This window comes from Vicugna pacos, chromosome 20 (assembly GCF_048564905.1).
Source record: "Vicugna pacos chromosome 20, VicPac4, whole genome shotgun sequence".
In the NCBI taxonomy this organism is placed as follows: domain Eukaryota; kingdom Metazoa; phylum Chordata; class Mammalia; order Artiodactyla; family Camelidae; genus Vicugna; species Vicugna pacos.
This window is the reverse complement of record NC_133006.1, coordinates 29609763-29635124: the sequence shown is the minus strand read 5'-3', so window position 1 is coordinate 29635124 and position 25362 is coordinate 29609763. Positions and strand designations below refer to the sequence as shown.

General features: G+C 40.7%; 1 protein-coding gene across 4 annotated transcripts in view; it reads left to right on the top strand.

The window, feature by feature from the left end:
* LOC116284472 (uncharacterized) overlaps positions 1 to 25362 on the top strand; it is a 943500-nt gene that overhangs the window by 88308 nt on the left and 829830 nt on the right. For 3 of the 4 annotated variants that reach the window (XR_012062312.1, XR_012062313.1, XM_072945588.1), the window contains one exon: positions 1698 to 1741. The exons of the other annotated variant lie outside the window; for it this stretch is intronic. Coding sequence is in view for 1 of the 3 variants with exons in the window: in XM_072945588.1 (XP_072801689.1) it covers positions 1698 to 1741 (44 nt within the window). In the remaining 2 variants the exon portion in view is untranslated. The remainder of the gene's footprint in view (positions 1 to 1697; positions 1742 to 25362) is intronic. 4 annotated transcript variants of the gene reach the window in all.

Below are 25362 nucleotides of genomic sequence, written 5' to 3'. Positions count from 1 at the left end.
AACATATTTTAGGCCACGTGATCTGTACTTTCCAATTAGTAAGGCCCTCCTGCTGTGATGTAGGAGAAAAGTTTGGATTGGGGTTAGGGCTGGCTAAACGTAGGATACTTTTTATTAATGCATTCTTTGCAGAAGTCCCTTATTACCACCTCGGGGTCAGTGGGAACTCGGGGAAGCTGGTGTCGTGTGCACAGCTGGTATTTTCTGCTGAGCGTGGTGTGTCTCAGCCATTTACCCAAGCTCCCTTTTCCCCATTTCATACAATTAATTGTATGTAATGGGGGAGGTGGGTAGTGCTGAGTTATTTTAAGCCTGGAGGGAGCAGAGCAGCTGTGTCCTAGATCAGACCACTGATCTATCTAATAGGCTGTCTTGCCTCCTGATTCACTGGACGAATGTGCGTGGCCAATTATGTGCATCCCTATATGGAAAGAAGAATGACCTTGAACCCAGAGAGCCAGACAGTTGCTTTATGCAGTGTATTCACCCACTGAAGCTGTTTCACTGCCTAATAGGAAAGTAGTATTTTGAATCCCTATAAATGTATTTCTCCTTTCAAAAAATAGCCACTGTGTGAAATAGTTGAATCTTTCATGACTTGCTGAAACCTTTGGTTTTGGAACTAAGTGCTGAGAAAATAAGTAGTTTGGGGATGAAACCTCTGATAATTTTAAGTGAGATCAGAACCTCTAAGCTTCTTCTTTGTTGTATCCAGACATAACCTGCTGGTATAAACTGTATTTTTCTGTTAAATGAGGAATATAAGAGAAAGGAAAATATAAATTTTTAAGTAAAAGCATTTGACGTGTTATAAGCTAATTTTGCAGGGTGTTCTGTCAGGCAATAATTTTATAATCAAATGCATTTTCACCAAATATCAGATTTTTTGAAAAGATAAGTCTGGGCACAGAAAACAAATTTAACCTTTGATGTAATCTTGCATGTCTTTGTAATTCCTGGAGTCAGAGTTCACGGTGGCTTCGATGTGACGGTACCAGCAACAGGATGGTACTTGGTCAGTCACCGATGGCGTAGTGGGAAGAGCTTCCCTCGAAGGGACAGCCAGCTCCCAGTTTTGATCCGTGACTCTGCTATTGCTAGTTCTGTGACCTTGGGCAAATTCCTGCACACTCTCAGCCTCAGTCTCTTAGTCTGTTACTGTCATGACTGGCCTTACAAAAGGGTTTTAGAGATTAACTGAAATAAGCTACAGAAAAGAACGATCTAGGGTCTAGTATGCATAGTTGTGTTCACTCCCTTTCCTTCCTTCCGATTACATCTCAGGGCTAGTATTTTTTCCAGTGTAGCTTTATACTGGAAGTCACTATGGTGAACGTCTGAAAAGCCTATCATTTTCCAGATAATGACATTAGGGCCCAGAAGAGTAGAGTGACGTGGGTGCAGTGCCTTGTCTTAGGAGAAGGAGGGCTGGTGCTAAAACCGTGCCTTGCTGGATGCTTACCGTTTTACTCCGGGTGGGAGGAGGGCTTAGCGCACTGGAGTGAGACCCTGGTGTGGCTCCAGGGCAGTCAAGTCCAAGGTGGGTCTTAAAGGTATAGTTTAAGAAATAATCAGCTTTCCAAATTTCCCTTAGGAGCCTTCAAGTTCGACATAACCATGTTCTGAAACTTTATTCTACCGTGTACTTCTTCCGTTTACTTTTACAACTTTTGACTCCCTTTCCTTTTCTTTCCTAGTACTCTCAGGTGACAGCAGAAGCGTCTACACCCAGCATATTCAGGTAAGAGACTTTCTGGATGGGGAAGATTTCCAGATAAATCCCTGACTCCCTTGGTGGCTACTGCTTGTTGCTTACTCTCTTCTGGGCTGCCCCAAAGATCCAAATGGTCCCCACTCCCTTGGGTCTTCTCCATTTTGCTTTTATTTGTTTTAGTTTCTTGTGTATGCTATTATTTTATCATTTTTTTTCCCATTGAGTTATAGGTGATTTGCAATGTTGTGTTAGTTTCAGATGTACGGCACAGTGATTCAGTCATATATATACATTTTAGATTCTTTTCCATGATAGGTTATTACAAGATATTGAATATAGTTCCCTGTGCCATACAGTGGGTCCTTGTTGTTTATGTTACATGTATGCGTGTATGTATGTTAATCTCACAATGGTTTTATTTTTATGCATTCAATACATGCATGTTAGAACGATATAAAACATAATGGGGATGGGAAATCTTACCTTCAAGACAAGGGTTGTCCATGAGGAAGATGGCAGGGTACATGACAGATGGCTACTCTGTCTGTAATGTTTACGTGTTTTTTTTCCCCCCATTGTGTGTCTCTTAAGAACTTCTTGTTTTTTAAAACATAGCTACAACATTTTTTTACACCTGAAACAATAGGTAGCAATAATTCCTTTATATCAAATGTCTAGTCAATGTTCAATATTCTTATTTTAAAGACAGATTCTGCAAAAACAAATCTCTTAGGGGATATAATGTAGAAAATGATGACTATAGTTAACATTGCTGTCTGGTATATTTGGAAGTTTTTAAGGTAGATCTCAAGGAAAAAAATTTTTTTTTCTCTTTTTTTTTTCTTGGTACCGCTATGAGATGGTGGATGTTAAATGGATGTTAAGTAAACTTACTGTGATAATCATTTCACAATATATGTAAGTCAAATCATTACACTGTTCACGTTAAACTTGTACAGGGCTGTATGTTAATTTTATCTTGATAAAACTGGAGGGAAACATGAAAAAGAAAAAATTAAAATAAAAGCAGTCTTTGGTATTTTGAATGTTTGTAGGTGCCGGAAGTTTGGTGAGGCCAACAGCACTAGCATCACCTGCGAACTTGTTAGAAATGCAAATTGTTGGGACTTTACCCTAAATGGACTGGATCTGGAAACTCGGGGTGAGGGGTGGTTTAACAAGACCTCCAGGTGGTTCTGATATCTGGTGGAGTTAAGAGAACCACTGGTCCAAAGGAAACCAAAATGTTATGCTCTCTACATACTCTGTTTTGCCTTTGTGTTTAACACATAGCAACATATCCGAGACCCTCAAAATACATAAGATGGTGCCCTTCTACCTGGACTGCTGTGATACAATAACAAATTTTTGGGTCTTTGTCTCCGGCTCCTGGCCAGAGGAGACAAAGGAAACTACCTAAAACCTTGGTAGTTTCCTAAGATAAGAGCAATAGGAGCATTTTGTTCTAAAATTTGGTTATTGTCCTGAGCTTCTGAAACAGTGCTGAAGGTGAAAAAGACCACCTTTTGTTATTCAAAACAAGCCCCTTTCAGCCAGTGCTGAGTTTACTTCAATGAGGTGATTTTGGAAAGCCCCTAACTGTGGAGGCGGGTTGCCAAGGGAACGAACCTTCTGATTAGAGGATAGGTACTTTTAGCCCCACCCCCTGGCCTCCCGGGCCGGAGATTGGTGCTGGAGGTTGGGCTCAGCACCTGTAGCCAATGAGCTAATCAACCGTGCTGCCGTGCTGCCGTAAGGCGTGCTGACGTAAGGCGGCGTCCTGAAGCCTATAAGAAGGGGGTCGGCGAGCAGCTGGGTTGAGTACACGGAGGTGGTGGGAGGTTGGCGTCCTCTGAGGCGGTTTGGAAGAACTAGACACCTAGCTGTATGCGTTTCTTCCTTTTGGCTGTTCCTGAGTCGTATCCTGTATGATAAACCAGTAATTCGGTAAGTGAACTGTTTTCCTGAGTTCTGTGAGCCGTTCTAGTAAAATTGTGGAACCTGAGGAGGGGGCCGTGGGAACCTCTGCTTCTAGGCGGCGGGTCAGAAGTACAGGCCACAGCCTGGACTTGCCGTGGGCATCTGCGGAGGGGGGCAGCCTTGTGAGACACCCCTGAACTAGTGAGGTCTGTGTAAACTTTGGGCAGTTAGTGTCAGAATTGAATTAAGTTGAAGGACACTTACTTCATGTCCATTGAGAAATGGAAAATTGCTTGGTGTGAAAAAAAAAACCCATACGTTTGATATCAAAAGTGTTGGGTGAATAGAGAGAAATGGGAATTTTTTGCTCTTTATTTTGTTTTCTTTAAAATTTTTATTTTTAATACGATTTAAAAGGTTGTTTTCCAGTAGTTAGTACAAAATATTGGCTATATTCCTCCGTATTGTACGATACATCTTGGAGCCTATCTTACACCCAGTAGTTTGTACCTCCCACTCCCCAGGTTTTAGCTTTTTCGTTCCCAGGAATGGAGCTGAGTGTTTCATGGCCTTGCCCCAAGCCTGCTCCCACCTGTAGCTGTGGAGAGTTTCAAACTCAGCCTGCTCCTTTGTTGGAAGGTGCGTATGGTGATGGTAGCAGGAGTGGAAGTAATGACCAGAGCTTTCTGGAACAGGACAGCCAGCTACCGTCGCATTGAATTTGATGGAGAACCTAGCTGCTTTTGTCAGGAGCACAGTTCTAAAGCTGTGGCTCTCATTTCCTGGCTGTGCATTGGAATCACCTGGGAGGCTTTTAAGAAACACTGCTCACCTGGTCTGACTTCAAGAGATTCCAGTTTCAATTGAGGTGGATGTAAGAGAAGAATGGGGTGGGACCCAGCGTCCCAATGGTGTGAAGGCTCTTCAGATGATTCTAATTGCAGCCTATGGTTTAGAACTACTAGGAAAAACTTAGGTTTGGTTTGGGATTCAGATGAGAAAGTGAAGATACCCTGGAAGCTTGTACTTGTAGGGATCTTACCCTTAAATGAGTAGTGCTTTTCGAACTGTTGGGTTTGTTAGACACCTGATTTGGGGAAGTGTTTTTTTGTGCCAATCTCTCACTTTTTTGGTTTTTGTTTTCAGCTGGTGCTGATCTGTTGCACAGTATTTCTGGCCAGTTCTAGGTGAGGGGCTTTAATTATGGTTTGTCTACTCATCTGTAGGTGTGTTGGGAGAAGACTGTATTTTTATAGCACACAAATGACACCACCTCTCACCTCTGTGATTCTCTTTATGTAAGGGGATATAGCTCCAGGAAAGAAACTCACATAGCCTGAGATTATATCTTGCAGCATGGGGCATTTCAATTTTTCTAATATGATCAATGGAACCAGAGACTTCCTTGCAGTTTTGAAGTTACCGAAAGGAAAGATTGAGCAGTATTTGTTGGTTGAATGTTGAAATATTCCATGGAAAAAGGAAAGGGAAACAAGTCCTGCCACTGATTTTTCTTGGCAGGGTTTATCGCCTCCCTCTCGCCACCCCTAAATTTCTGGCAAGTGTGATTAGAAATTGACTTGCAGGATTTGCTCATACTAGCTTCCCGAGACCTCTTTTGCTTGCTTGCTGCTGACTAGCAGTGGTTAATCTGCTATCTCTTACACGTGTTATCCAAAAATCACAGAACTCATTAGCAATAAACAGCATGAACTTGGTGGGTCACATGTGGAGGATTAGCCAGATGTAAATCTGGGTTGCACTTGGGAGGTTTCGTGTGCCTCGTTTTAAAAATAAATAGAACTCTAGCCTTGAGTAGAAACAGATTTTTTTTTAATGAACTATCTTACTGGAAAACAAACTTTATTTTTCCAATAAAAAAATAGGGGAGGAGGTACGTTTTTCTTGACACCAGTGCTTATTTGATTTCATGCTCTTTTACTTCTCCTTGCTGATGTTAGACGTGGCAGAAATAAAGACCCAATTTCATCGTTCAAAATGGGAGAAAAATTTAATCAATTCAGGAATTTATTCTTAACTGACAGCAGACGTTTAAAATCTGATTGGTCACGGTTGACTAATGTGCCTTTTCGGGAAATAAACATTTCTGTATTTCCCCCACCTTTTTGTGCTCTCATGACTGCACTACAGGTTATGGAAGTGTTGGCCTTGAAGATCCGATTCTTAGACCTTTTAAAAAAGTGTTTCTCACTAGGAAATGGTAAAAATAGGAAAAGAGGTATTTTTCATGTGGTTACAATTTATGATCGATGTGATTAGAAAATTTCTGGGTTTTGTTGATAGGCAAACTCACTGCCAGTGTTACCAGAGACTCATATGCACCTGTTTTTAATTCCAGCAGAATTTATTAGGATGAAATAAATACCTTACCTTTGAAGAGTCAGAAAAATAATTCAAATTTATTGAAATTTTTTGTTTATCATTCCAGATCATACTATATCAGATGAGTACATAAATGCCTGGGGGTTGATTCTACCAAGTAGATTTTGTTTCACGCAGACACGTGAATTAAAGACCTGCTAGACTGCTCATGAGCTGATTCTAGCACTCCCCAAATTTAACAATTGTATATCACACTACCTTCTGTTTTATATTTATTTATTATAAAAATGACTAACTGTAACCTGCCGTAGTAAAACATCTGCTTTATTAAAACCTATGCAGGCCTGTCAGCTGTCCTGTCTATCTTTTTGCCCATGAAATCATTGATTTTCTGTTTCTCTTCAGTCTTGAGATCCCATTAACAACGTATGTGTCTGCTGTTTTCTAGGGAGAAAGATAATTTGCCCAGTTAACTTTTATTGAGTGTTTCGGAAGAAATAGATGGTCAGATTTGCAGCAGGCTGACTTTCCAGAGTCATTAGAGAAGGGCTCTTCTTGGAAACTTCTGTCACTGAAGGTGTGTCATGGGGGATGTGGGAGTAGTGTGACTGATCTTCCTTACTTCCAAAGAGCTCTTCTTACCTTAAAAGCTCTTTGGTAGCAAGGTAGTATAACATTTCAATAAGGGAGGCCGCAGGGAAGGGTAAAGGGAAAGACAACATGAAATACCAGAAGCAAATAGTTGTATCCATATTCATATCATGTCCATATGGCCCAAGAAATGGATATTGAAGTGGCAGAACCAGGCTGCTTCTTGGTCCTTATGATCTTAATTTTATGTATTTGCACTTAAAAAGGATAACAGTGTTAGATCTTAATAGGATTAACCTAAGGGAAGTTTGTTACGTTTTGCTTTGACAGTAAAGATGATGGATGGCTCAGGTTCCATTTTGAGATTGTAGCTTCAGATCCTGTAACTTTCACCATTGCTTCTCTGCTGGATACCAAGGCTATCCAACAGAACTTGTGTGCTACATGACTGAGACTTGGAATATGAGTAGAGTTTGAATATTTTTCCTTTTAATTTTTTGGAGGCTAATTTTTAGCCTATTTTTATACTAAAGTGAAGTCTCTTCAGGTAAAACAAAGGGCAGCTTTAAAACAAAAAAGTTAAGACAGTGTTGATAGTTTGTTAAGGTCTCTTTTGCTCAGAATTATCTAGATTAACTGTTTTAATCCAAGTTCACTGATACCTACCTGTTCCTCCTTTTCCTCTGTATGTGTTGGAGGGCCTCAATAATAGCTTTTTGTGGTAAAAGATACATAAGATTTACCATTTTAACCATGTTTCATGTACAGTTCAGTGGTATTAAGTACTCGTCTTGTGCAACCATCACCACCATCCATTGCCAGAACTTTTTCATCTTCTCAAGCTGAAACTCCTTATGATTAAACATTAACTCCCAATTCTGCCCTCCCCTAGGCTCTGGAAATCACCATTCTACTTTCTGTTTCTATGAAATTCTCTATTCTAGAGACCTCAGTAGAGCTCTAGAATCCTACAGTGGAATCCTGCATGCTTGTTTTTTGTGACTGGCTGATTTCCCTTAGCAGAACGTTCTCAAGGCTCCTCCACGTTGTAACATGTATCAGAATTTCCTTTTTTGAAATTGAATGATATTCCATTGTATGTATACGCCACACTTTGTTTATCCAGTTGTCAGTGGGACAAAATGACTTCTTACACGTTTTGGCTATTGTGAATACTGCTACTAAGGACAGGTATACAGATATCTGTTTGAATTCCTAAATATTTTTTAATTGCTTCTCTGCAAGAGATGTCTTTCCAATTATTTAGTACATACTGATGCTGGTTTTGATGCTGATTTAGTGACTTTAAATGTTTGTGACAAAAGTCTTTTATGTAGCCTAATTGGAATTAGTATGTTGGATATGCGTTAAGGTCTCCAAAAGCATGTGGGACAGATAAACACACGGCAGCAAAAACCCATGTAGAATATGCCTGCCTTGATATCATGACCTACTTTCATTGATAAAGACCCATATGGAGAGACTTTTAAAAAAAAAATCAAATTTACTGTGAAGATCTGTGTTTTAGCATCTTTATTCAAAGCAGTGTTGCCACATGACATCTGGGAAAACCAAAGTGTAAAAATGACCTGTGGAATATCCTCTGAACCAAAATCCTCAGGGTGGAAGATAATCCATGGTTTCAGATCTATGTCTCCCCTAGAGGAGAGTTCAAGTTCTCTCTTAGAACGTAATGCAACAGCTCATATGGCCAACATGTATCACCCTATCCTCATGCTCTTGGTGTTTTCAGTGTGTTCTCTATTTCCCCAAATAGCGTTGACATTTTAATTCTTTTGGACACCTTACACTTCACTAGACAAGCTCCTCCTTGCAGTTAATACTGCTTTTTGAGCATGAGCCATATTTCAGCTATGATCCTATTACTAGCTAATGTTTATTCAGTATTTGGCATATATTGGGCATTGTTCTAAGTTCTTCGTATGTGTTACAGTTTATTTGACCGTCCCAACATCTCAATGTATTTGATACCAGCATAACCTCATTTTACAAAGGAGGAAAGTAAGATGCTGAAGTTAACTTGACTGAGAACACAGTTAGGAATTGGCAGAGCAGGACTCAAACCCAGGCATATGACTTCAGACCTTATGTGTTTGACCACCATGTTGTACTGACTTGATGCTTTTCAGTTGATCTAACTTATGAGCCATGTGGGAAACATTCTCTGGAGGACAGATTCTTTTTGACATGTATAATTAGAAGTTGTGTGTGTCTGTCTAGAAACCCAGGCCGTATTAAATGATGACAGAGTGGTTAAGAAGTTCAACACCAAAGGACCAAGGAGTCTAATGAACATAATGATCTTTATTTCACCTTTAAAGGTGAGCACATTTCATAGAAAATGAAATTCAAGAAGACCATGCTTAAGAATATTAAATACTTTAATATATTTTTATAAATGGTGTTATTACTTCTCTGTGAATTCCTGTATTGAAAAGAAATTACCAGAAGTCTATATTAGGAATCAGCCTCACTCAGAAATTGTTATTAAAGAGTTTGTAAGGAATACCTTCTTAGTCCACTTGTAAAGAGATTCCTCTTAATAGAAGATATTGGGGGTTTTGAAAGTACTTATAGCCACTTTGATTTAAAAATACCTACCTTTATTTACTTGTGTTAGCAAAGGAATGATTTTCTTAATGAGGTCTTAATTCTTAATGCTCATGGTGAGGTTTAAAATGTTTATTATAGTTGAAGAAACATTCATTGAGCAACAGTTTTAGTTGCCATACACTTTGCTAGATGTTGGGGCTTTGAAGACATTTAAGGACTAATGGTAACTTTTAAGGTACGCTTAACCTATGAGATAATAAGAAGTAAGAGGAGACTTCATTCTCTTGAAGAAAGAGGCTAGGAGAAAATAACTAGGCGGGAGCTTGGTTTTGAAGGTTGAATAGGAGTTTTTCCAGGCAAGGTAGGGTGAGAATGGTGTTTGGTGGTCTGAGGGAGAGAAAAAGCCATGCTCAAGGGCACTGAGACAAGAAGCAGCAGGACATGTTCCACAAACCTTACATAAGGAGTTGATTATAAAGACCATAGGCTTAGCAAACGTTTAAAAAACTACTCTTAAGTCTTGTTTTTACCCTCTCCAAAAAAAAAAAAAAAAAAAAAAAACACCAAAACTTGAGTCTCAGACGCTTTGGTTTTTGTTTTGAGGTTGAAAAATAATATATGTAAATTGTTCAGTAAAGAACAGTTTAATGACAAATTTAATTTTAATATTGATATTATCAATGATTACTATCATTTTAAAATTTCTGTCTTTTGGTTTACTGTTTTGAATAATACATTTGCATAATTCAAAACCTGAAAAGTAGAAAAAGCTCCCATCTTGGTGCCTCATGTATCAAGTTCCTCCTTTTTAGCCCCCACAGGAAACCACTGTTCTTAGTTTCTCATGTATCCTTCCTTAGTCCTTAGGCTCCAGAAGGAAATATGAGTACCATTTCTGTCCTTCCTGCTTTTTCACAAAAGGTAGCATATTACGTTGTGAAGTACCTTCCTTTTTTTTTTAATTAACCATATATCTTAGATCTTTCCACATAGTTTATAGGTAACTTCCTCATCCTTTTTTTAAAAAGGTGCTTTTTGTTTTTATGTAGCTTGACTCATAAGAAATTGCAGTGATATTGTTAAAGTTCCTGTGTGATCATCACCCAGTTTCTCCCAGCGATAATCTTACATAACTAGTGCACTGCCCAAACCAGGAAACTGACGTTGGTACAGTACTATTAACTCAGATAGAGAGCTTGTTTGATTTTTGTATGCGTCTTTTTGTATGCAGTTTTTATAGGATTTCTTTGGTGGGGGATACATAATTCTATGAGATTTTACCATCCTTACATATTCAAGCAACCATCACCATAGTCAGGGAACAGAACTAATTGTTTCTCACCACAAAGGAATTGCCTTCTACTACTTTTTAATAGTCACACCCTTTCTCCAGTCCTAACTGTTGGTAACCCACACATTTTATGTGTGCCTACTTTAAGAAAACCCCACCATATATTATACCTTCCTCAAGGGTAAGAAACCTTTCAAATTTTTATATTCCCTATGGGCCTGTGCACTTAATGGGTACTTAAGACTTGTTGAAGCACAAGAATCAAAACCAAGGCAATGCCAAGTCAAATAGACAATTCAGAGTTGAGAAACAAATGAGTCAGGATAATTTGCTTTGCAAAATAACAAAAGTTCAGACTTAAATAGGCACTCCTCAATGTGAATTAAGTGATAATTTACCATTTCTTTCTGGCAGGACTCACTCAGTAACATAAAAGTGCTAATGATCGGAAACACAATTTCTCTAAAACATCACTTTACACTTTTCAAAGCGTTTTCATTTTTATAATTTTTTTTTTCATTTTAAGGACCTCTGTCACTGCGATTTGATATGGTTTGTTATCTCTGGTTGACAGAATAGAAAACTGAGCCTGAGAGAGAAGACAGTGAACAATCCCTGAGTCTTAACTTGCTGTTTGATTTAATCTCCCCAGCTCTTTGGTCGACTTTGCTGTTCTCATTCTGCAGAAGAGAAGGGTGCTTAGAGGTTCAGTAACTTGTCTCTGGTCAGTTTATAACAGACAAGATTCCAAACTCCATACTCATCACCACTCCATTATCAATACTCTATTTGATTTTTAGCCTTTTTAGAAATGGTGGTGGCAGTGGTATTTCAGTACATCGCTCACTTTAAAAGGATAAATTCTGTAGTAGTTCATAGAAATGGTTAAGGGCTCTTGAAGTCAGCCAGACTTCTATCCAAATCGCAGCTCAACCTTCCTCTAGTTTCGCTGACCACGGACATACTGTTTTTGTTTATTGAGTTCGTGTTTACTCATCTGTAAGATGGAGACCCTCTAGTTCTTCCATCAGGCTGAAGCAATTAAAGGGAATAAAACATACAAAGCACTTAGCATAGTGTCTGGTACCTATCTACCACTCCTTCAAAGAACAGCAGCTGTTACTATATCTGAGCCTTCATTTTATGGACTTCCCACTTCTAATATCACATTTTAAGATTGTGTTATGTGCAAAACAACGTACTATTGATGGAGTTAATGTGGCTATATAGTGACTTGATTTTTAAACTTAGAAATTTAGACTGCATTTTGCCTCTATAATTTAAAAATTTGTCATTAAAGTTGCTGTACCTTCATATCTGAGGCTACCTTTCACCACACCCCTTTCACAGTTGATGATTTTGACCTGTGAATGAGTGGACTTCCCAGACATGAAGAGTTTGTATAGCATGGGACAACTGTGAATGAGCTTTTTGTGGCTTAGCTCTTTCTAAGGTTCTGGTAGTCTTACCCCAGTATATCCATGAACATGCATTACCTGAGAAATGGTGCAGTGAAGAACAGGTAGCTGGTGTGTGTGTTGAGGGATACTCGTGTACAGCTCCTGTAATAAGAAAAGATAAGTGCAGTCAACAGGCATTGCAGTCACATCCTTTGAATTGTTCAGAGAACGTACTTAGCTCTGCTTAGTGGCATGTTTGCTTAGGGTAAGATTGACGGTTGAGGTATCTGTGAGAAGCATTTGTATCACAGTGACGCTGCAGAGAGCTCTTTCCTGGGTTAGATTTCTAGGAGATTGGATAGGACCTCCTGAGAAACTTTCCCATGCCTTCCCTCAAGACACATTAGAGAGGCAGTGGGTGGAGGAGGGCCAGAGACTCTCTGGGAGTGAGCTGTGACTCCCACCCCGTGTGGTGTACAAGCCTCCTGTACTTGGGGCGCCTGCACAGAGCAGCCTGGAGGAGGCTTGGCACATCACGGAAAGTGTGTTCATGTTCCTCTGGGGGACTCTTGGACTTCCTCCAAAACCTGATCACCTCAAATGTTTCAAGTGTCTGTGTGATAAAGGTTGATGCTGAGTGAGTGGGGCTGAAATCAGATGGATAGAACAGTGGCTCTCCACTCTATATGCAGATGAGATGGGAGTTCTCTTGAACCTTCCAGATGATTCTATGCTACAGCTGGGGGTAAGAGCCACTGGGATAAAGAGAAAGCAATCTGACAAAAGGGCAAGAAAGGCCCCCCCCCCGGCCCTACACTGGATGGCTGGGTCCCCAGGCTTCCCAGGGAGGCCACTGGCTGAAGTTTCTCTCTTCACGTTCTGGGTATGGATGCACTGGGCAGAAGTGCTGTGGACTGCTGCATTCACCCAGCTGCATTTCCCGGCTCTGCTGGCCTTGGGAGTGAGGGGCGCAGCGTTTCTCTACTTGCCTTTGGAATCATTATTATTTAAAGCCTTGGTGCTCTGGCTTTAGACAGAAATGTATGTTACCTTCTGAAGGATATTGTGTTTAAATCTTAATAATTTGTCTCTTTCATAGAAGAGAAATAACTGTGCAGGGTGGACAAAAACCCTCGGAGAAAACCATGTGTTTCACATTTGCTAAGAATAAGTCATTCCCTCTCTTGAGCTCTCAAGTCATAATTTGGAAATCATTCTTTTCCTGTGAAAGCCAGAAACCTGGTTTTTTTCCCCCTTGTCCTTTTGATAGCAGCTGTAACAAAGGTTCCCATAGGCAAGAGCTCTCCAATTGACAGGATGCAGGGGCTAGTCGTGGAAAATGCATGGATGTGCTTCTTGTCCATTATGTCTTTTATCCCCTGTGCTGTGTGTCCGACCATGATGTCACTCACATGTCTTTGGTGCATCCCAAGTCCTTTTCTAAACATGAACTACGGAAGAAGCAAAAACCGGTTGAGGGTATGATGTACATTTCAGGAACATTTCAGGAACATTTTAAATGGTCTGTTTTGGAGGCACTCAGTTCCAAAGTATTTACTGACATTCATCATCCAGCTTCAAATGATTAAATGTCTTTCTGATCACATGGTGCCATGTTTTGCATAAGGTGACATATCTGTCCTCTTTTAAATGCATGGGCATTGGCAACAATCTCATTTCACTGGTGAGTTTGCTGAAGCATTATCATGGGACAGCCAGAGTGATGGAGCAGTGCTCTTCAGGTAGGGAAACGCTGCCAGCTTGGTTTGTGTTTGGTCTGCCTAGAGTTTTACTTCTTAATTGTCTGTTTTAGTTAAGAGTAATCCCTTTTCATGCTAGGAGCCATAATTACATTATAACAGACTTAAAAATTGTCACTTCCCAGTAGTATTTCTCAGAGTGTAACCATTTTTATTTCATGTAAGATTGCTTTTAATTTCCCCCCTAACATTGGGAGAGAGACACCAATACTTAGATTTCCTAGTTTTAATTGAAAGAACTCAGAGTACGTTCTGGTCAAGTGGAGAAGTTCAGGAGTGATGGAGGGAAGTCCTGGATCCATATGAAGTGGTAGCGATATGACTTTAATGTGATAGGAGACTTCATATACCTTGACAGTTTTTAAAGTAACATTTAACATTTTGCCTGAGAATCTGATGCTTTTGGTAAATATGGGATCTAGTGAGGCATACTCATTTCTGCCTCTCCCCTTGTTTTCCTTTGATCATGTTTGTTTTTGTGCCTTTCTTGAAGGAACCACATGTCTCTCCCTGACTGGACAGGCCCGGAGATGGAGATAAGTAGGGCCTTCATAGACACCTATTTCAAGTTTGTTCTTGCAGCAAGGCCAGGAGGGTGGAGGACATCTCTCTGTTTGGAAAGTGCAAATGTGTAGGTAATTTTTTTTTCCAAACATGAAACTGCATTTGGACTTAGTTAATTTTCAGGTAACTGAGCCATAGGGCATATGCCTTTAATAATAATAACTTTTTGTCTAGGACTTTTTTCATCTCACCTTTTCTAGAGTATTTTGACTGGTACATCTTTCAGAGAGCTATATTTTTTGGGCTTAAGATATACATTCTTTTTATTAGGTCTTTCCCCATTCAATACTAGGTATTTAGGAAGTTAACTACATGTTTGGAGGATGTGATACCATGATATTGCTCAACTGATTAATTGTATGGTTGTTGCAGTATGGACTTATAGATACTGCAGATAGTGTTAATGGTTAGTGGTCAGATAGGCAGAGCGAATTACTATTTTAAACTGGCAGGAAAATTGACTTTAAATGGAGGTTTCTGATTGGCTGCCTAAGGCTGTTACAGTGATGTCAATCTTAGAGAAGATGAATTGGGAGTATTACTCATTTTCATTTATGAGTTTAATCCTATGGGTAAGCAGTGTGGGACATCCAGGCAGTAATCCTCTGGCAGTTGGCACCTAAAGGCTGTGCGACTCTGTAGTAAGATGTGGAAACACATAGTTCTCATCTCTTTTGGCGTCTGTTTTTTTCCCTCCTTATGTTTTGGGTTCATGTCTCCTGATGGTCTAGGGAATCACTGAGATACACGAGTTTTATATTTTGGTTTCTTTGTAGAAAGGCAGCAAACAGAGTTCAAATTAAGTTCACAAGTATTTGCTTGGCTGCAGATAACTTTTTACCAGCTGATGATGGTCAGTGAACATGGAGCCAAGCCAGGGCAGGTGGAGAGGAGAGGGGTCTGTGTGTGTAAGTATATTTTCTGTCTCCCACAGCTTGGTTCCGTTGGACCATCAAAACTAAAGATGTTGATTGGTTTTCTTCCTGGGATGGTCTGTTTGATTGGCAAGCCCTCAATCAGCTATTGAATCCCACTGCCTAAGCCTTAGAGGGGTAAATCAAGTTCCTAACTGATGGAAGTTTCCAGCGCTGACTTGAGTCTCTCCTGCCCCACCCTCCACATGTGCTTCGATAGTCATGGAAATGGAGAAAAGTCCAAAGAATCAGATTTCCCACTTGGGTTTTACTGATTTAGAATTAGGAGTTGGCTTAATTAAATACCATCTTATTTTCTCTTAATTTGAAGAAAAACAGAGGCTGTGTGTGGGAGTTAGTGTGACCTAAATTGTAGCATGGGTATGTGACACCTATTGGAGGCTAGATATATTTTAGAAATGGGACTTTTGTACCCACAGTTGTTGTGGTAATTATGTGTTGGCTGGGCCAAACTATCAACATCTTACTTTGTTATGTTATGCCTCTCAGAGTAATCCAGCTTTTTTTAATTGTGCGATTCGGATGAACCTTCAAGGCAATTAATGTGAGTTGAGTTATATTGAACCTGCATTGCAAGATGCATGATGACTTCAATTTGTTCCATGATGTGCCAACTCCTATGATCTTAAAATCAGTGATGGGCAACATGTTATGACATTGGCCTCAGATGAATGCTTCCTAAACCTAGATTTTTCTTTTTCCCTAGTAGTAAACCAGACTGTTAACACCAGCATCGATGACATTCTTTGGCTGCAGTTCAGTCATTTGAGAAGAGTTTGAGAGGCTTTTTAAAAGTTCATGTATCTGTACTGTCTCTTCTAAATACAGAACCATATCACACCAAGAATGTTAAGTTCTGCAGTTAAAAGTCCGTTTCACGGTAATTATAATGACCACAGCATTAAAATCAGCTTACCAAGAATAAAAAAAGAGGGGGTAGCTGGGGACTGAGAGGAGCACTTTGGGTTTAGGTTGATCCTCTGGGGCTGGCAGAGTGTCTGGGCAGCAGAGCTCAGAGCTGGATCCAGGCTGCACCCTGTAGTTTCTCTTTCCACTTGGACAGAAATGGGGGTGCTGGGCCTTTAATCTGGTCCTTGCCCAAAGCCAAGTTAGTGTTAGGCTGCATTTCTGTTTTGAACACATTTGTCCTCATTTCCCCTTTTCTCTGCTTGCCCACTAGGAGGGAAAAAAATAATCAGATGTACTGCCTGGGTGGAGCCACCCTGGGATCCCAGTGCCCCGGGATGTTCTGGATTAGCCAATTTGAGCTTTTCAGCTGATGAGGAGGGGGTGGGCTGCAGCTGCTCTGTCCTGCCTTCTCAGGTTTCCTTCCTCCCCTCTCACTCTAAAAAGGTGAAAGCCCTGTTGTTGAGCTTGGAGGACATACTGGTTGGGAGCTGGGGGGCTGCTGACAGCAGCTGTGTCGTTTTGTGGGGAGGAATTCCAGCATATTCTTGAAAGGTGTGGGATGAAAAATACTCACCTTTGCGTTTGATACTTGTGTAACCTTTCCGTGTGTGCCTCGGAGCTCAGATGTGGATGTGCAAGGGTGGGAGGATGGTGTGTCTTGAGATGCTGCTAGTGAGGTTGGGTGGGGAGGAGATTGGAACCTCTTGGGCACCATCAGAACGGGAGTCAGCATCCAAGGAGGCAGAGACATACCCTTTGGCTTGCATCCTTGACGCTCCCCGGGTGAATTAGAAAGAACCGTGGCCCATTGTGTGGGAGATGGGAAACCCAGTGAGCCAGCTTGATTCCTCCTTGGAGGAATAAGACTTCTCAGACTGCCTCCCCCTTCTCTCTGCTGGGGGTGTGGAAGAGGCAGTGCGGGGTGGGGAAGAGGGAGGTTTTCTGCTTGAGTTGATTGAAAAAACAGCTGTTCTTCTCCATTCCCCTCCTTACCCTCGCCCGCCCTCCCCTTCGCCCCATCCTTCTTTCTGAGGCAGGATACAACAACTGTGCTGTCAACTTTGGCAGCGGTGAAGCATGTTAATACTTTTTGAAACGGAAACCTTTTTTTTTTTTTGTCTTTTTGGCATGGACCTGTTAGGTTAAAACTGGGGGAAAAAGAGCATAAGTAATATTTGATACAGTCATTCAAGAAATGATTTGTATTCATCTAGAAAAGGGTCAGAGTTCAGTGGGTTTGAGTCTACAAGAGCCAAACTCAGATAAGGGAACGAGCCAGCATTCGGAGCTGGCAAGCTCATGCTAGAACTTGAAAGCATGTGTGCAGCTCCTCCTTTATTATCATAACCTCTTGAACAGAATACGTCGTTTGAATCGACAGTAAATGCTTCTCGGTGGATAAGTTTATGACCTAGTTTTTTGACCAAGAGCACTTACGGGATTGAGCAGCACAGGGAAGAGCCAGGGAGCTTGGACACCATTGGCCAGAAGTTCTGGGCAAGCCGAGGAGCTCGGGGCTAATTAGGACCCTGAGACATTAAGCAGCAGCTGTTTTATGGTGTGAACTTTTGCACAGAGGGTTTCACGAGGCTAATTCTCCTTGGAAGGCTGTTTGCGAAGTGGTTCTTTCCTGGCTGTTGCTTCATTCTTCTTTGGAGGCCTGTTTTCACTGAGTTTGAGCATTTTGTGCCAAACCTAGCAATGACCTTATGGTTCCTGGATCTGCCGCACGGACCTGACCGGCAGGGCAGGGCTGGGCTGGGGGTGCACTGGCAGAACTGAACCAGGAGGGCAGGGGTCTTCTCTAAGCCCGCTGGCTCTCAAGTTGGTCCAAGGGGAAGAGAAAATGTTTCTTCTGCCTTTTCTGCTCGTAAAGGGGGGTGCTGGGCCCCCTCCTCCCTCTTGCTTCTTCTCTGAACTCTCACACCCACTCTCATCCTTCACCTCTGCACTTAAGTCTGAACTGGCTTTTTTGGTCCCACTTAACATGTGAGTGTATTTTACAAGGAAAATTTTGAAAAATGAATGAAAATGTATCCAAAGTTCACTAAGGTATAGGCCTTAGGGTATAATTAACAAGTTTTCTTCCCTCCCTCCTGTTTCCTGCCTTCCATTCTACACGATTGTTTTTTCTTTCTCTCCTCTCACAAGCATTTGCTCTTACAGTGAAACTACTCAGCTAAACATACTTAGACATGTTTTAGAAAGGAAAATCACTCTCTAAAAAGTGCTATTAAAGGCACAATAGAGTCTGGGATCCATGAGAAATAGCAGAGTTAAAAAGGGCGAAAATTAACATCAGTTATTTAATTTATTAATAAAAAGTTACTTAAATGATTAAGACTACAGAATACACTGAATTTTCATATTATGGCATTTCTTTTTTAGGAATGCATATCTTGCATTAAAAGATACACACACTTCTCATAGACACATGAAATCTCCATGCAAAAGGCTCTTTAAGTGGGAGAGGACTGTATCTCTATCATATACCGATAGAGAAATAATTACACACATTAAAGTGCATGAGAAAATATTGGACATTAAAACTGTTGATGCATTGCTTTTATTTACATTTAAGTTTGATTTACATTGGAAAATGTAAAAGGAACTAAGGTCACAGATACAATCCTATGTATGTAAAAATGCACTTCTGAATGTTTAGAAGGAGCTATGCCTGAGTATTTAACAGAAGTTGAATAGGGGTTATGAACATGTGAAACTATTTTCACATTTGCTTCTCTATTTTCTATAATCTAGCAAATCTGATGTAATTATAACATTAACCTTTGCTAACGTACTTTAATGAATGAGCACTAGAATGGCTCTCTCCTGTGTGTCTTTCTCTGACGTGATTCAGATGAGACGGGTTGCAGAACTTCAGCAAAAGTTACGGTTATAAGTCTGTTCACATTTGCAAGGCTTCCAATCATGTGTGTGACTTACACCCTTTGGAGTGAGCCTGGTGCAGGTGGTTTACACCTGGATCTCCAGAAAGAGACTGGAATGTTTTCTGTCTTCCCCGGTAGCCTCCCATCTTTCTCCTCCATGCTCACTTGATTCCTTTTCTTTGACTTCAAGGATGCGTCCTTCCTCCCTGTTCACATCCTGTTTCTGTGTTTTCCTTCTGGGATCTTGCCCACCTTCTTCCTCACGGTTGCTGCAGTGTATTCTCTTTCTGCCACCTTGGAGATGATCCCTGAATTACCTTATTAAAGATGACTCATAATCAGGGAGCCACCAGTCGCCAGTAAAGTTAATAGAGCTTTTCTGGGACCCCATTTGTGGCAATAAAATTTGCAACTAGGCATGAGCAGTTTCAATTTGCAACAGTGTCCTAATTGTTCGGAGGTGTCTATAAAAAGAGTGTGGCAAATTAAACTCGCTTGTGAACAGAGATGTTTTTTCTTACCATAAGAGGTGCTCCCTGGAAAGCACCCCTCTTCAGTGGTGACACCCGACGGTTGCCTCAAGCATTTGCTCTCTCTCACTGTACTTGACGTATGGCGCAGGGGTGCCCATTTCTCACAATGCAGGCTGTCTACATCTTGTCGGAGAGAACACTTAAACCAGAGGTAGCACCACCCAGGTTGGTGAATCGAAGAAATCGTTGTGTTACTGATGCATTTTAACCTTGAGTCAACCTTTTTACATACCACCTAATGAAAATCTGTTTGAATTAATTCTCATCATCCCCTTCCTTAAACCCTAAAAGCCACAAGTTAGAAATTAGAGTCTTAGGATAACCTCCTCCTTTTCCATGTTCCCAATCTCCAAGGGTTAAGCTGGGGGCGAGGGGATGTCTCTAAGGTGTCATGTTTTCACGAATGTCTCAGGCATGTCTTTCTATTTCTTGTCTTTATCTGCCCTTCTTACCTTCATTTTTCTTCGTATCATCCCCTCAACCCACCCTGTTCCTAAATCCCTTCAAGGGTGAATGTCAATAAATACCAGATTGTAGCCTACTTGTAATGCCTTTGATTTTGAGTAATGTCTTGTAAGGTGAAAATTCCTTAACAGAAGCTGTCACTCGTTAAACTTGGACGTATTGATTCGACCCGAAGTATTCTTCTTTAGTGGATAATTGGTGAATATTTCAGGCTGAATAAAGACGTTCTGGGTAGAACTTAACTATACTTCATACCAAGGAGAGAACTGAAGAAACATTTGAATTGTTAACCAGATGAACCTATTGCCTTGGTAACCATCCTCTAAAACCTAACAGAAGTAGCTGATTTGGGGAGTGAGTTTTGGAGTCAGGCTGCCTCATTCTGTAGATAGTTGGTGGCATATAAATAGGATATACTCTATATATTTGGCGGGTGGGAGGATACTAGTATATCAGAAATGAAAATGGAAGGTGAGCAGGAGACGTTTGGATCCCCAGGAAACTACCTTTGCTATCACTAGTAATTTTCCCTTAGAAATGCAGCTGAGAGAATCTGATAGTGTTGTGACCTCCCACTGACAGGAAATAGATTGCTGGGAGGCAGACAAGTACACGCTCCAGAATCAAACTTCTGAGTCCCTTACCTCTCTCTACCTTAGTTGCCCCATCTGTAAAATGGGGATGCCTCACAGAATTATAAATTCTCTCCTCTGAAGGAAATTTGGGTAACCCGGGCCTGGCTCAGCTTGGGATCTCGGAGCTGGCCTGTTGAGCTGCAGGAAGGCCCTGAGACCCTTCTGTGATTCATGTCCTGGGCTGGACATGTCAGCATCTCTGACTTGACTTCCATTGTGGACTGAGATGGTGGCGCTCAGTGATTCTCTCCCTTAGATCTCTCTGACCTCGGAGAGCCTGTCTCAGGGAGGCTAAGGGATTCCTTGTGGGGACCGCCATGCTTGGAGGGCAGGAGTGCTATTCTCCAAGCCCAGGTCTCTCTCCGCACTGATTCCCCTGGGGACCTGGGAGGGGCATCTTCATTGTGCTGGGTGTTAAGGACTTGGCCTTAACTGTGAACAACAACTTAGGCAGAGGTGGGCAGTGTTTCCAGAGTGCCCTCTTCTCTTCCCCTCTCCAGTGTGATTTTATTACTTGTGAGCAGAGCTGACTTCTGGAGGAAAAATAGAACCCATTGTAACGCTGAAAGAAAAAGAAACAACGACAACTCCAGACAGCTATTTGTGCTTGTTTTACAGCAGGACCCCACCTCCCATCATTCTTTCCAGTCCCCTGTGGGGTCCTGGAACCTTCTTTGCTTCAGACTCCCCCAGGTTAGACTTAATTATAAACACTAGAGCTGAAGGGTTGGGAGTGGTCCATATGCTCGGACAGAGCAGAGGACAAAGCTCTGTTTGTCCCCACATTCTGAGGCCCTTAGCAGAGCACCTTCCTTTTGAGCTGTTGCCTGAACTTAAGTACTTAACTTTCTAGGCAAAGTCACTTGTAAGCACACAGAAAAGTTCATTGTGTCTCCCAAATTTCTCTTGATCTTTGTGTTTGCAACGTTCTCATGTTACATCTTGCCAGTGACAAGATAGGTAAAGAACTTAAGTAGGGAGGATTTCCTCAATCTAAATTCTATCCATTTCTATCAGATCAGATTTTCTAACTTACGGAAGTGAAAGCTTCTGCTGTGCTTCTTCGGAAGGAATCAAAATGACAGTTTGTTTAGAATCTTGTTTGAATCAACTCTGTATCTGAGGGCTGGTTTCCCTCTGGAAAGGAAAATACTGTATTTTTTCCTAAAACTTTTTTCTCCAGCCCCTTTAGAACAGTGACTTGTGCACAGTTGATGCTGAATACATACGTGTTGAATGAATTAATAAACACTTTACCTAAATCTTGTCTCACCGTCTGTTTTGCACCCTTTGCTATTGCTGTAGTTGTTCAAAATCTGCTAAAGTCAAGCGAATCTGCTTGCTGTTTTTTTTTTGAACATAGCACATGAGTTTTCACTTCTGTTACTTTGCACAGTTCTTTGTACAGATTCTTCCCTCTGCCCAGGTTGCCCTCCTTCCCCTGTTCAGTAGCTTTTATTGCTGTTACTGACATTCTAGCTCAAAACCTAAACCTTCCAACAAATCTTCAGTGAGCAGCCCCCATCTCACAAGGTCTTCTCTACCCATTTACATCTCCACCACACACTAGTCTGACTTGCTCTGTTTGGAACACCCAGGAACGTGAGTGTATCTTTAAATAATGAGTACACTTTTGTATGATGGAAGAATGCGGAGTGTGGAACCTGGATGTTAGAAGGAACAGCTCGTCCTCTCTGGGCAGAACACCCCTGGGCTGACAGGTTGAAGTTCTTTGATGCCATGTTGGTGGCAGTCCTGAGTCCCTGTGAGCATTTATGGGCTCACATGTCCCTGAGATGAGGCTTATTTCAAGATGACTCTTCTTAGCCCTTCTCTCTTCTCTGGCAGCAGTCATTAAGAGATTAGATTTCTTGAAATATCAGCATTTTTTTGGCCCCCTGGCTGAGTAATGCTCAGTAGCTTAAGGAGGAAGGGATTCCAGAATAGATCTTCAGCAGTAAAGAAATGCTGAGCTTTGAAAATAAACTTTCATAGTGGAATGCACTTACTGTGAAGGGGCATATGCTTCTTAAAAACATAACTCAGTCAAGGGTATTTAGAGGTGCTGGTAGAGAGGGGAGGGGATTTGGAGTGTGGGGCGGTGGGGGGTGTGACTGGGGGAAGGAAACTGACTTTGGTTTCTCATCCTAGTTGACAAACATCATGCAGCAGTATTTGAACATCCCAGTTTTTAGAATATGTACACTTCTTACTTGGAAGGAATTGCTCAAATGGCTTCAAGACTTAGTTTTTGGATCACTGTTCATAGAACAAAAGGTTGCAGTATTTTTTAAAATTTAATTTAATTTTTTAATTGAAGTATAGGCAATTAAAATGTGTCAATTTCTGGTATACAGCACAATGTCCCAGTCATGCATATACATACATATATTTGTTTTCATATTCTTTTTCATTAAAGGTTATTACAAGGTATTGAATATATTTCCCTGTGATATACAGAAGAAAAAAATTTAAATCTGTCTTTATATAGAGCAGCAATATAGTGGCTAGGTTGCAGTATTTTTGAGTAAAATTTCACTCTGGCCTCTTTAGCAACAGAGAAGGCTAGACTTTCTGAAAGATGGTTTGTGGTTCTGAAGTGCCCACTGATGTCAGGAGAAGGAATGAAATGAGGCTGAGAATGCAGAATTGTAGTAAGATCTGGAAGCAAATTATGTTAAAATACCTACCTAAACAAGGGAAGGATGTGGCCGCTTAGGTGTCCTGGGTGAGCCGTAGGACTGCTTAGCACCTGAAAATGGCAGATGGAGTTTGGTTTGGTAATGAGAATACAATCCTGCATTTATATTTTTATATCTTCTTTATTAAAAAAAATACTAGTATTGGAATCTCTTTGGACAGGGAAAAAAGGGCAGAGTTGTATATCTATCATCTCCAAATCCATTAGCCCGATGAGTGAATTGGTTACTGTTTAGTGAACATGGGTGGGATTGCATTAACCCAAAGAATTGGGTTGGTTCTGATAAGGATACAGAGAAAGACTTTCTATTTGACTCTACTGCAACCAACTAAAGCTTGCAGCTAAATGGAAACCCAGTAAGACGAGATAAAGCATGATAAAAGACGAAAGTGTAGTTTCTCACAGTTGGAGCAGGAAGATAAGGAAGCTACACTTGGCCTTTGAATAGAATTTGTACATGCCAAGATCCCATGTGCATTAATTCCTGTGTTAGCACCTGCTTTCACTCTATTGCTGATGTTTAATTTAGTAATAAATCCAAAAGCCTTATGCTATGTTCTGGGTCTTCCTAATAGACACCGTGTGTTCACAGCAAATCACCTCTTTCCTGCCTGTTTCTTGACTCATACCTGGGAACCTGCTCTTCCAGGTACAACATACTATAGTCATTTCCTCCAACTTTTCTTTCTCCATTTGGCTGCCTATCCCAACTTCTCTCCCTAGAGTTGAAATGAAAATGTTGTGTATCTTAATATATTTCACATGGTCTATAACAAGCCAAAATTTGTGGCTGAAATATTTTGAGAATCATGTATATTTCAGCAATTCCTTGCTTCACTTCATTTGAATAATGAAACATATACATTTTCATCATACTTTTGGTGATAGAGCTCATGACAGCACATTGACAATGAAGTAAATTCCATCAGTCTGAGGAATTTAACCTAAAATGGAGCTAGTGATGGAGCCTGGAGCATGGGCAGAGTTTAAGACAAAAATGGATAGTAGGCACTAGGCAAGTCTCACATTATCTTCTCTATGAATCGCTGGTAGGGTCAAGAGATAATTTTCATCAGCGTCTTGACTTGTCTGGCTAATTAAGAAGACATGTCTCTGCAGTGTAAGCCTATTAAGTGAAAAGGGTTGGGTCTTATTGGGTATAATTGTAATTAAGAACAGTCCACCATCCCTTTTGTAATTTTACCAAAATATGTGTATCCTAAATAGAACAAAATCACGGTTAAGCAAAGCAAAACCTGTGATACTTATTACTTGTTGAATGATGTTACACCGATATCAATATGTGGATTTCATAGGGTTTTCTTTTTAATTCTGTGGGATCTGAGACTCATTTGAAATAACTTTGGCAGAAGAGTATTAGCTACTCAGAGCTATAAAGGATATTTTGGGCTGGAATATAAAAACCACATGTAGTAATTAATATAAAAGCAGCTGAAAGTGCCTGAGGTCAGTAGTTGCTACATCTATATTGCATGTAAACAGAGTATTAGCCAAAATTACTTTCAGAGGACCCTAATTACATCTGTTTTAAATTAATTTAGTCTGATTTAATGATATTTTTTTTATATGAATTTGCTTCACAGTTACTCTGATTGCAATTTCCTTTCCCTGAGAAGAATGTATACGAGATGAGATCATTGTAAACTTTGGTAATGATATCCAGGGTCATCAGACGAAATACCAAAGTGTGGTATCTTATTGCATAGAATCATCAGTCGAAAGAATATGAAGCTAACAGATACAGAGCCAGTCATTTTGGCCTCATTTCAATTTGTTTATATATCTTTTTCCATGTAAAGATTTCATACAGTGAAGTGCACAAATCTTGTGTGTATGAATTTTGACAAATGCATACACTTGTGTACTTTGGACTCTAGTCCAAAAGTCATTCTCTAGATCTTGATAGGAGAGATCCAGAGTATTCGCTAGTGTTAACTCTTGTCCCGGCTAGTTCTGCTCCTTCCTATCACTGCCTCACCGCATCAACAGGTAACCATTCCTCTGCCTTTAACAATTTTCCCGTTGTGGATGAGGTTAGCCTCTCCTATAGCTTCATGTAAATGAAGCCTCACAACATGGACGGTTGGTTTAAGGCTTCTCTCACTCATAAGCTTC